The sequence below is a fragment of the Aspergillus melleus genome, assembly GCF_016097325.1.
Source record: "Aspergillus melleus strain CBS 546.65 chromosome Unknown contig5, whole genome shotgun sequence".
NCBI lineage: Eukaryota > Fungi > Ascomycota > Eurotiomycetes > Eurotiales > Aspergillaceae > Aspergillus > Aspergillus melleus.
This window is the reverse complement of record NW_025763374.1, coordinates 2115472-2128157: the sequence shown is the minus strand read 5'-3', so window position 1 is coordinate 2128157 and position 12686 is coordinate 2115472. Positions and strand designations below refer to the sequence as shown.

The following is a 12686-nucleotide window of genomic DNA, read 5'->3' as shown; positions in this document are numbered from 1 at the left end:
TGGCGTTTGATGGAAGCGCAAGGATTCTCAGGGGGAAATGATATATTCTCGAAGTAGGGCCAGGTTCTAGTCCGCGTTTATTTACGTCGGTATAAGGCTTCAATTGTCAATCCCAAAGTGAACTTCCCCCCTCCACTAAATGGACATGTAACCAGGGTTCTTTAGTACGTTCAGATGACAAAAGGCTAACCTAACCCGGTGTCATGATCCTGGAAATCAACCTCATCCAGCAACCTGAAACCCAACCTCCTGCGGCAAATCCCTCGAGCTAAATCCAATATGAACGGTAAACTCGCCTCTGGGTACCCTCCATTCCTGAGCAACCACATCCCAATAACTAAGATCGCGGCGAGTGAGCGGGAAGCGAACCACCTTGCTCTCTCCCGCACGCAAGGACACTTTCTCGAACCCTCGCAAGACCCGCTTAGGTGTTCCGGTAGGAACTGATTCTTGTGGGAAGGCAAGATACAGTTGGACGACCGTCGCTCCGGAGATAGAGCCCGTGTTCTTGACCGATGTAGTTGCGCCGATCACCTCTTTCCATAACGCGGGGTTTCCACCAGGTGCACTGTGAGTCGACTTTGGTGGAAGTTGGGGAATATTGAGCTTCTTTGTGGATAACGAGGCTTTCTTTGACAAGGCAAAGGTAGTGTAGCTCAGACCGTATCCGAATTCATAACGCGGCTCGATATCCTTCTCCTCGAAGTACCGATAGTCGATGAACAGTCCCTCTTCGAAGTCGACTTTCCAAGCAGAGGAATCCGTCCGCGAAGGGCCAGTCAGGTTGAGGAGTCCAGTATTATAATCTTCCCCCTTCTTGGCGATAGTGTACGGGAGTCTTCCTGATGGATTCACGTCCCCGAATATGACATCAGCGATGCTATTACCTGTCTCTTGGCCTGGGTAATGCGCCGCCAGGATCGCAGTGACGTTGGGATTATTAGCCCAAGGCATGGTGTTGATCCCGCCGGAATGCGTGATAACAACGGTCTGGTTGCATTGACCTGCGACGTTGTTCACCACTTCGGTGGAATTATAATCGGCTTCGAATGAGAGACGATCAACCCCCTCTCTAGCCCACGTCTTCAAGAACACGAGACAGACGTCTGGCGTTGGGTATATGCCCGAGAAGTCATTTCTCGCGAGGACGGCATTATCGAGGATATATTGCACCCGAAAGTTATTTTCTCTGGCGCGAGCTTTGATCGCTTCCAAAGGACTGACTATGTAACTGTTTCGACCGCCTCCTGAACCGCCGCCAATCACCAACGTGCCGATGTCATACCCGAAGTCTGGATTTTCGCTTTGGGGCCCGTCGTACACGAGCCCTTGCGTGAGGTCTGCTGCATCATTTCCAAAGACCCCGATCACCGATGGTACGGGCGCTTTGAGCGGTAGGATAGAGTTGGTATTCTTCAGGAGAACGGTAGCCTCGGCGGCCTTTTGACGGATAAATCTCGCATGATCGCCTCGAACATCTCTTCCCTGTGGATTTATTGGCCAATATGCGTTATATGTCTTGGCCATCACTGCCGAAGTGGATGGATCGACAGATGGGTAGTCCTTATCCTGACCGAGGTAGAAGTACGGTGTCAAGATCCGACGGACCATATCGTTCAGGCGTGATTCCGAGACACTGCCATCTTTTACAGCAGCAGTAACATTGTCCCCAAAGTAGGATCGACTGAAGTCCGTCTGGTCAATCGGGCCGGGCATGTTCATGTCCAATCCGGCCGTAATCGCTTTGGCCCCAGAATGAGTAGCAAACCAGTCCGAGACAACGTAGCCCTCAAAACCCAGCTCCTGTTTCAAGATCTCATTCAGGGCTCGCGAGTTCTCGCATGCATATGTGAAGTTCAACCGGTTGTAGCTGCACATGACCGATGCTGCCCCAGCTCGAACAGCATGAGCAAATGGCCAGACATACAGTTCATGCATGGCCCTGTCGTCAATGTTGGATGATATCCCCTCTACTGGGGTCCCATCATGCACAGAATTGGAACGCTGGGTTTCCTGCTCATTGCCGACATAGTGTTTCGCAGATACCTGCACGCCTGCATCTTGATTTCCGCGGATGGTGAGATCCATGGCGATGCCAGTGAGGTACGGGTCCGGCGAGAAGCCTTCCCAATTTCGTCCGCCCAGAGGAGTCCGTCCCAGGGGACCAGCAACGGGCCTATCAAGAAATATCAGTCAGACCGTTAGTACTAATCTGCTGGAGACTATAACATACCCCAAGAAGACATTAGCACCCTTGCCTCGAAATTCCGTCCCTAGTGCAAATCCCCGCTGATAGAAGAAGTCCTTGTCCCATGACGCTGCGGTTGTTATGCCAGCGGGAAACACACTTGCTAGATCGCCTGTGTGCACTGCAGTCGGGCCATCGAGTAGACACATTCCAGTGAAACCAATCCGCTCAATGGATCTCACATTGCCGATGCAGCCAACGCCTAGGTTCCCGGTGATCATGATGGATTTTTCAGTCAAGTTCATTCTCTCTATGATAGCGTTTGCTTGCTCGGTTGCGGCATTCCATTTTGCCGTGTCAATCGCGGGAGCTGTACTGGTTGTCAGTAAAGCACGCTTCCGAGGTGAACTGAACTTACTTAGGTAAGAAGGTGTTGAGGGGATATTAGATACGCTGGAAACCAGTTGGGCAGGGCTAGCAACAACTTTGGACAGTAGAGTAAATAGAGCAATTGTCTGTTTGATGACCCCCATTTTGAAACTCACCTGGGAAGCTAGGTCATGACCCTTGTATCTGAGAGTAGGCAACGATGGCTTTTATAGCCATGCGGTCGATCGCATCTCATCTCCTCACCCCACTGTAGCTGTGACGAACTTCGAGGGGAAATGGTCACATAGGACAGATTCAGTGATGCTTGGAAGGTGCATCATGTTGATCGTCCTTCACCCCTCTCTCCGCCGAGATACTGATCAAACAACGCCCACCAATGAAAGTAACGACAGACGTGTATAATCTGGAAGACCTAGTCGGATAGCAGGAATTCAATACGAATACGACTTCAATGTAATACCTGCTAGTCAACGGTTGCGGGGATCTTCATGCTTGGAACCGAGTTTGTCCATATAATAATCGACATAAGAACTGAAAAATGCTGGAGCTTCGGCGTAAGTTACCCCGGACGGACGACTTTGTCACTCCAGGAAGCTCATGCCATCAAGTCTAAACAGGGTAGATGGGCTGATTGAACCCGGCTTGGCTAGTGTTCAGAACATCAGCTTAACTGACTTGAGAAGATAATACGAGTACGAAACAGATCAGCGACAGCCTTTAGGGATGAGCAACGTACCTTGATCGATTAATGGTGGATTTGTATATCGATCGTTCCAAAGGCCTCGTTCGCTCCGGTAGGATTAGTTTTTGTCCGAATCTCTGCCGAGTGTATCCCGTGTCTCCGCCATCCGAAAGGATTGTTTTGGCAATGCAACGGGGGTGTCTGAGTCGAGCCACTATCGACTCGATGATACTGGAGGATTTGGATTGGTCACAGTGACGCCGTGCGATGTGATACCATCCCCACACGCGTTCAACGTTCAACCACTTGATTCCTGCCGCCTCCACCTTTTACCCCGCATTTTGGGCGCCCTACACGTCCACTGAGGCCATATGACTCGCTCGCATTCTTCCGGCTAGACATAAATGGCAATCGTAGCACACGTTGTGTGTATCGTTGCATAGTGGAAATGCCATGTTTCTCAGCATTTGGACCATTCAACTAGTGGAGATGTAGTCCCCGCACCCGACTTTTGCTCGAAGGGCGTGTGGAAGCAGAACTGGGTTGTGCGAACAGCTTTCTTCATATCAAGGCAGACAATATACAATTCATAGAAACTCATCAGCATGAATAATGATGCGTACGCTAGGTACAGACTACCGGCTTTAAACTCGGACCCGTTCAAAGGCCCTGTGACTGCGCACGCGGCTTCCCACTGATGGCTACGGGAGTCATCCGCTGTCTTTGCCATGTGTCATATCACTGGCAACCTATACTGCAAGCTACTTGATACTAGGAAACCATCATTTGGGACAGCTCATCAAGCCACAAGACGTCAAGACAGCAGTTTGTTCGTGTCGAACGCTTGCGCCCATTCCAAGACACCACAATGCTTATGTGCATAGGCAAACGAGCAGACTTCCCGAGTCAAGATCGCGTAATCCCAACCAATCAAGCTGGGAAGGTCGGTAATTCCGCGACTAGGAATGCAGCCCAATCGCGTAGAGCCGAGAAGCCGGGCAGGGAGGTCAGACGCAGCATTCAACTCGATACGGGGAGCGGAGATTACTGGAATGCTGATTCACTAGGCACGGACAAGTGAGCGAATGGAACACGCGCCTTATTCTCCGACGTGGCACGAGCCTCTATCGCATCCCGAGCGGCGGCGTCGATGCCCGACAGAACCTCGAGCCAGTGGTTTGACTGAACGCTGAGCGACTAGTACTGGTACTAGTTCAAGAGTACCTTCGGACAAGGAATAGGACATGTTACTGTGGCCACCCCGCAAACTGACCTCGGCCAACCCGTTCACGAGTGATGGCGAGGGGCAAATTGTTGTCGTCTATTGATTGTGAACTCCGTTATCCGACCGCAATCCCGAGTTCTGCTAACTCAAAACGTCTCACCGGGTCGGAACCGCAGCGTGATTCTGGGGATCCCCGCGTCCCAATCCTGCCCTCCGTGACACCTTCGTACTCTGACCCCGGAGTAGACTAAGTAAGGGTAAGCGAGGTGCAAACCTTGTATTGTGGGACTGGACCGACCACAGGTTTGGAGAGGACTGGGAATAGTTCAAGGACATGCCGACCCATCCAGCGCCGCCATCCCCCAGACCCAATAAGTGAGCAGAAATGGATAATGGTGCTCGGGTCCAGGAGAGTATTCCATGCCCTCATCCCGGTCAGAGTTCCCCGAGCGTAGTATCAGCAACGAGTCGAGTCGATATCGATACCACCACCGTACGGTCCATGTGCGCCGGCGTATGCCAAGGGACTTGGCGTATTTCAGCCCGCACCACCTTCTTGACTATTATTGTTGAAAGGTTGGACGGTGGTGGCACTGAGGAGATGTGCGACAACATGTTTCAATTGAGTTTGACGTGCAATGGAAGCTGAGATCGATCGGCATCGTGACTGATAGGATTAGGGTGTGCCTCGGAGAGATCCGATTCTCGCCTCCGTCCGGAAATAACAACATCCGACATGAAGAAATAGATGTAGAAACTGATAAAAAAAAAATCAAACAGGGGCCACGGAGCGAATAATGTCTCAGACACACGGGCGTCGAGAAGAGCGCCGAGTTGGTCCTAGACTGAGGGCGCAGGATTCGGTGCAACCGTCAACGCTTATTGTTGTAGTGGCGTCTGGATGGGCGTACTTGGCTCTGGGAGGGAAGAAGCTGAAATCTGAAATGAGGGTTACATTCTGCTGACTGCTTGAGGCCTGTCATCTTTCCATGTCCTGGATTGTTGAGAAATGGAATATGCAAACGAATTGCCTATTCGCTCCTGCTCCAACAAAGGATGGATGTTTTGCCCCAGAATTTGTCCAACTTGGAGACCAGGAATCTCTCCAGGTCGCACCTTCTAGAGCCGTCCATGGGAAAAGGGGTGGCCTGACAGGAAAGGCGACTGGAGGCCATCACAGAGACAGGCTGGATCGGGTTAGACCGGACCATGCAGATTACACGGGGAAAAGGCACGTGGTAGGCTGGAATTTCCGACCCCTGCTGGCACGGACCAATGACACTTCCCGTCCCTCGGCCGTTGTCCCAGTCGGGGTTAGTCTGGTTGGGCTAATCCCAGATTTCCAGCAAAGCCGATGGCTCGCCCGGCCTAGACCCGAGCGTCTGTTTGGCCAGATGCCCGGTGTTTGCTGCCGCCACCCACTGCTGTCCAATCACCCGGCTGGACCTGATGCCACACCAGCCTCTCTGGGTATAGCGTGGTCCGAGAGCACATGGCCGGCCCGTCTGCGTTAGACCTGACTGAGAGACTGAGCAAGAGAGAAATTTTCGACGAGCAGCTGGTTGTACAATGGAACCCCAGGCCGTAACGGGATTTCCCACCATCCCCGGACCCAGTGACTTCTTTGACGTCTTCCCCAATGCTACCTAGACCGTCGTCTCATTCGCTCCAGTCCCGGTGCGACCCCTTCTGGCCAATCCTGATCGGGTCTAGCGGGGCACTGTCGGTTTCGTTCTATACTTCTTCCGAGTCTAGTCGTTTTTCCCCCAGATGCCTCGAGTATGACAACTAAATTTTCTCAGGCCGTTTGGCCATGAAAATGTCAACCCATATGGGGCCAATTCTCTTTGGGTGCCGGGTCAGATGCAGCTGGTCAATCCCCGTGGGCGAACTTCCCCGGCCCCGGCCCTGAGCCGACAGACTGGGTTGTCCGTCCCAGCTCTCCAGATTATAAAACCAGCTGCATCCCCTCCCAGATCTCCGAGACCCCTATTACTTTTCTCGTCTTCATTTATCTTGCCCACAAGCCGACAGCGGTTCGTCCGTGAATCTGTTCTTGACTTCTTGGCGGAGGAACTTTTTACTTCTATCTTCTCCGACAAGACATAGCTGTCACCATGGCGGACGCGCTCGATGTCTCGCGTGTCGAGGCACCCGTCACCTTCAAGACCTACCTCATGTGTGCCTTTGCGGCATTCGGTGGTATCTTCTTCGGTTATGACTCGGGTTATATCAACGGTGTCATGGGTATGAGGTACTTCATTGAGGAGTTTGAGGGACTGGTAAGCACTTTCGACGCACGATCTTGTCGTGGATTGTCGGCTGACCTGTCACGTTTTATAGGACTACAACTCCACGCCTGAGGACTCGTTCGTCATCCCTTCCTGGAAAAAGTCACTTATCACATCTATCCTCTCGGCCGGTACATTCTTTGGTGCTCTCATTGCTGGTGATCTTGCCGATTGGTTTGGTCGACGGACAACCATCATCACTGGCTGTGGTATCTTCATCGTCGGTGTCGTCCTGCAGACTGCCTCAACCTCCGTCGCACTGCTGGTTGTCGGTCGTCTCATTGCCGGTTTCGGTGTCGGTTTCGTCTCCGCCATCATCATTCTGTACATGTCCGAGATTGCTCCCCGCAAGGTCCGTGGTGCCATCGTCTCGGGCTACCAGTTCTGTATCACCATCGGTCTGATGCTGGCCTCCTGCGTCGACTACGGTACTCAGGACCGCACGGACTCCGGATCCTATCGCATTCCCATTGGTCTTCAGATGCTGTGGGCTTTGATCCTTGCCATCGGGTTGTTCATCCTCCCGGAATCTCCGCGTTACTATGTTCGCAAGAACCAACTCGAGAAGGCCGCGCATGTGCTTGCCCGCGTGCGAGACCAGCCCCATGACTCGGATTACATCAAGCAGGAGCTCGCTGAGATTGTTGCCAACAACGAATACGAGATGCAGGCCATGCCTCAAGGTGGATACTTCACCACCTGGATGAGCTGCTTCAAGGGCAGCCTCTTCTCGCCGAACAGCAACCTCCGCCGTACCGTGCTGGGTACCTCGCTTCAAATGATGCAGCAGTGGACCGGTGTGAACTTTGTCTTCTACTTTGGAACTACGTTCTTCCAATCGGTATGACCCTCTGGTTCTGTCTATCATCATCGCACAACCTAACAATCCTATAGCTTGGCACCATCAGTGATCCCTTCCTGATCAGCATGATCACCACCATCGTCAACGTCTTCTCCACCCCCATCTCGTTCTACACCATGGAGAAGCTCGGTCGCCGCACCTTGCTCCTCTGGGGTGCTCTTGGCATGGTTATCTGCCAGTTCATCGTCGCCATCATCGGTACCGTGGACGGAGGCAACAAGCATACCGTCAGCGCCGAGATCTCCTTCATCTGTATCTACATCTTCTTCTTCGCCTCTACCTGGGGACCGGGAGCGTGGGTCGTTATCGGAGAGATCTACCCCCTGCCTATCCGTTCTCGTGGCGTTGCTCTCTCGACCGCATCTAACTGGCTATGGAACTGCGTAAGCCTCCCTGTCAATCTCATCTCTCTTCTCCCTTACTAACGTGAAACGCAATAGATCATCGCAGTCATCACCCCCTACATGGTTGACAAGGACAAGGGCGACCTCAAGGCCAAGGTCTTCTTCATCTGGGGTTCGCTCTGCGCGTGCGCCTTCGTGTACACCTACTTCCTCATCCCCGAGACCAAGGGTCTCACTCTGGAGCAGGTCGACAAGATGATGGAGGAGACCACCCCGCGGACGTCGTCCAAGTGGAAGCCCCACGGCACTTTCGCCGCGGAGATGGGTCTCACCGACAAGGACGTCGCCGCTAAGGCGGGAATCGTCCAGCACAGCGAGGTGGCTGGTCTTGACTCCAACGTTTAGATCGATTTCACGATATGAAGCCTTTCAGCGTTTCAGATACTTTGTTCTTCTGGATCGACTTGGCTGGGTGGGTTTTATTTGTTGCTGTTTATTTGCTTCAAGCACTGCTGGTTGGATGGATGGATACCCGTGGGCGATGGAATGGAATGGATTTAAACTGCGAGGAACGGAACGTTTTATGTTCATGCCTGATGTCATAATATTTTAATGCTAACTAACTACTACTTTCTGCTCCATCTCCACACCTTTTGGTGAAATTTAAAGTAAAATGCGCTATATCACCTCCTTCTCACGTTCTGTATAGTACAAAGAAACCTGACCAATTCGGAGCAGTCCCTGAGTCTAGAGACGTCTTAGAGAGGCTCATTGGGAAGGGAAGGGTCTAGGCTTTTCATCACGGTCCAGGGCTATAAACGTCTTCGGTCTGCTGCATTAAACAAAACATTCGACTGCCTGATTTTTGCGAAAAAAACAGAAAAGAAAGAGGCCGGAAGAAGCGAATGGGGGTGACCGTGAAGAAAGTGAGAAAGGTAATGCTTTGAAAGAGCTCGCGCGAGTTGAAGATTCGTAATTCTCGCGATATGCCCTCGAGGATGGGCACGGACTTGGTCAAACACCATGTACCGGAGGCATGGTCAACGCTCCATAGCCCAATGCATTTGCCAGTTATAGGCCTGCAGTATTCAACTTAGACCCGTCTTACCATAGAATATGGCGCATCGGTACACAAATGACTCGAAATGTGAGGAACTGGCATAACATAGCGGTGAAGCATATCGAGTTCTTCAACCGACTCTGCCACTCGACGCCGAGAACAATTATAGAAGCCATAATGCTTCTGCGTTCTGTCGTTCTGCTTCAAAACACGTATTGTCGCGTATGGATGGTTCTGAAAGCAACAAGGAGCACATGCTAATCTCCTTTGGTCGGTCTTGTATCTCCAAGAAGGATGTATTCTCCGATGTTAGAAGGCACCGATAGCACCATGAGTTATCCTCGTCGCACTAAAAAATGGAGATGAAGAGCTGGAAACTCCGGATCCGGATTCTTTGGGTTGTTAGGCCGTTTCCATGATCAGGACACTTCTCCTTGGACTTCCTCATCGATCTCCCTCTTCGCTTCGTACTTAACATATCGGTTCCTTGGGCTGCTCATAGCGAGCCAGTAGAGCCAGGAGCACATGGACTAGTTCGGACCATTTTCCTCGTATCTCTTTAACTCCTGACGAGGAAGCCGCAGCTCTTGTGTTCTGTGGGTTTGCTTCCGTGATCTGAGCTCATGGAAACCATAGTTGCAAAAAGATTTGATCCTCTCGACAGTACCTGAGAATATCTGTCCATTGCCTTTTTCGCCGGAATTATCTTGTGATAAACGGACAAAAACCAGAATTCGGCGAGTAATGGAAAAGCTTGCGTTCTTCTTAGACTCCATAATACTTGAACTCCATGTTGAAAGCTTCCAGATGGCCCCTTCTGACGCGTTCAACATTATGGAATGTGATGTGTCATGGATGGCTCTTCGTCATTGAAATCTCTACCCCCCCTTCTTGAAGTCTATTGGGGAGTGCAGTTTGGCTGTATCTTTGTACCTTTCTATGAGGTTGCTTCAGGTTGTTAAGCGTTGATTGATGAGTCCGCAATCTGGTTGCTGAACGATTGGAAATGATCAGCAGATGTAGGACTTGGTTCTTTGATGGAACATTTAGGCCAGTCTGGTCCTTCTAGTGACATTTTCGAGATGTACCTGGCTATTTTATGACAATCCAGGTTCCAGCAATAGGTGACTCATTGCGGTGACTTCTATGCGCACTTCACAGACTAGCTTCGAGACGGCCCGGCTTTCTCTTCATCTCTTCCTTTGCCTTCCAGGCTGCCACGCCACGTTTTGCATTTCTTAATGGAGGCGAGAGTCAGGGAAAATGGAACAAACGTTATAAGATTCTTCCATTTGACTGTGGAGTGAGCCATGCGTCCAGAACTTAGGCTGAGCCGTCCCTAATGGTCCCGAAATATGCATCGCTTTTGATTCCGTTCTGCGAGTGTGTAAATGTGAATACCCAGCTCGTGCAAACTCTTGCTCATTCGTCTATAATGGACAACAGTTTTTGCTTTTCGACTACCGTACGTCAAATTGAGGTCGTACGTTAGTTCTTTTAAAAGCTGAGACGGGTATTGAACGTTTCCTTGAAGTCAGGATGCAAGACTTCATGTCCTATCTCAGCCATTGCCATCAAGTAGGAGCTTCTGTCGAAGGGTGCTTCCGACGGTCTGACAGCTTCCTTACAACATCTGCCAGTTTGTACTAAGTAACAGGTTGCTCTCGTCTCACATGTCATCCTCATGGCCTAGGAAATCGTGAAGTAACAGTTGGAAATCGTTAGCTGCGATTCGGATCGGGCGAAAAATGTCAGACACAATAAGTATCACGATATCATCAATGGACAGGTCAAGTGGTGTTCCTGTGACGATATACTAATTATTTTCAAGGATAATAGTAACAGCTGCCGTTTTTTGTGGGGAGTGTTGTTTTTAGACTCAGAAATTGTAGCCGTGTATGGGAGGCCCATCTTCTCATTTTTCTATTAAATTGTGAAGTCGCTTGATGTTGGACGCGATCGAGCTACCAACGGCTGTTGACCCTTCCTTAATTGAGTCTTTTGCTGTAGCCGACTTCAACAACCAGGGTGGGTCGCTTTGAATCGCGACCTGGGATCTTTCGCACGGGGAAGTATGATTTATCGGGTTCCTTCGAGTAGGGGCCGTCCTTCTGAGCCAAATTGGAGTTAGCACCTAAGTAGCAGGTGAAAACATCAGCTCAGAAGGGCCAGTGCCAAACTTGTGGTTGAGATTGATTGGTTTATATCAGTTCTCGGACTAGAAGTAGATTCAATTGTTCCGTAGCGACGGTGGACAGGGCCGTTTGCGTAGACAGACCAACGTTACCATAAGTGCAAAAACGCGGCAAATGACCGGAGCGGGAGGGGGTCCTGCGATAATCGGGGCGGGAACCGCGGGGCAAGCCCAGACATGGTTGAGGCGGAACCGACGGCCCCGAGCCAGCACGAAGCGGGCCGGGAGGCGCGACGGCGGCGGCAGCGGGGGCGGGGGCCGCGGGAGGAGCGTCCTCCTCCGCGGAGGAGGCCTAAACCATGTCAGCCAAAAATCCCGCGAAATCCAAATAGGAGAGAGACTTACCCCATCCTCCTCCGCGGAGGGCAGCACGAAGCCAGGCGGGGGGGATGGAGTGGCCCCGAGGGCCGACAACTCCGAGAGGGGCGAGGAGGGCGCGGGACTCGCGGTGGCCGAGGAGACAACAAACTTTTTTTTTTTTTTCGAAAAAAAAAAAAAAAAAGAGAACTCGCGGGGGCGGGGGCTTGGCAAACAGAAAGTCTTAAAAACACGGGTTAGACGGACACGCGAACGCACTGCTGTGCTCTTGAAGTGTGTTTCTGTGCGACTGGGCTGTGCGTCCCATTGATCTATGAGTTCGGGAGTCGATCCTAACCCAGTAACCATGGTGGCCTATTTCCATGAATGACGGGCTCCGGTTGCACACTCATCTGGGGAAGTTCAGCTGTTCCGTAGAACCAGGCTGCGCTTGCTTTGAAAGGACATTGGCACGAGCCATTGGTCTTTGGGTGTTCGCCATAATAAAATGTGAAAAAATACCCCGGTCAACTCCGTGGAAACGTTCCATAACCCGACGGGCTTATTCAGGCTCCTTCATTCTGATTTGGCCTTCGCTCAAATCCATGACTATGGCCCAACTTGCTCGCCTGACAGAGCCATACGCCTCATCATTCTGTTCTTTCGGGCGAACTCGCATTGCTCTCAGGAAATCGAAGCAGGCGCCTGGAAGCAGCGCCTTTGACTGGACGGGCGTAGTCATTGCCTATTTCAACATCCCAGTCCGTAGAGAGGAGTTTCGAGCTGCAGCGAACAAAACCGGGTTATTGCCTTCGATTTGATGTCCTGGAGTAGTCACGTCGCTTTCTTCCTTCTGTCCTTGTTTGACCTCTTCTTTTTGCATCGACAGGGATCCTCTCTGCGTCACCCAAGAGCTATCTGCTTGATTCCGACGCATGCCCAAGGATCATCCTGTTCATTTTGAGCTTTGACAGGTTTTCTGAGGCGCTATACTCTTTCTTTCTGCAGTGGCATCTGATTGAACTTCCATCTCCTCGTTGGTCTTCTGCAGTGCGAGGGCACGATGAATCACAAGGGCACAATGACACGACCGCGACACAACCACGGCCCAATCGATGGCAGAGCCAGTCAACCGGCAGCAAAAGATAGTTCA

At 51.4% G+C, this 12686-nt stretch overlaps 2 protein-coding genes across 3 annotated transcripts; one reads left to right on the top strand and one right to left on the bottom strand.

Moving 5' to 3' along the window:
• Positions 1 to 130: 130 nt before the first annotated feature.
• Positions 131 to 2868, bottom strand: LDX57_009154 (beta-glucosidase). 2 transcript variants are annotated; one of them, XM_046090873.1, is made up of 3 exons: positions 2607 to 2868; positions 2234 to 2558; positions 131 to 2176 (listed from the first exon to the last, which is right to left on the bottom strand). In XM_046090873.1, the coding sequence occupies exons 1-3, from the start codon at positions 2719 to 2721 to the stop codon at positions 223 to 225; spliced, it is 2394 nt and encodes a 797-aa protein (XP_045946848.1). In that variant the 5' UTR covers positions 2722 to 2868; the 3' UTR covers positions 131 to 222. The 2 variants fall into 2 exon arrangements, with proteins under 2 accessions (XP_045946848.1, XP_045946849.1); XM_046090874.1 differs by lacking the exon at positions 2607 to 2868 and having other exon boundaries at positions 131 to 2541.
• A 3734-nt stretch (positions 2869 to 6602) lies between these two features.
• LDX57_009153 (sugar porter family MFS transporter) lies at positions 6603 to 8387 on the top strand (the record flags this gene model as incomplete). Its single annotated transcript, XM_046090872.1, has 4 exons — positions 6603 to 6767; positions 6829 to 7617; positions 7671 to 8021; positions 8079 to 8387. 4 exons carry the CDS (start codon positions 6603 to 6605, stop codon positions 8385 to 8387), a joined length of 1614 nt encoding a protein of 537 aa, XP_045946847.1.
• Positions 8388 to 12686: the final 4299 nt, after the last annotated feature.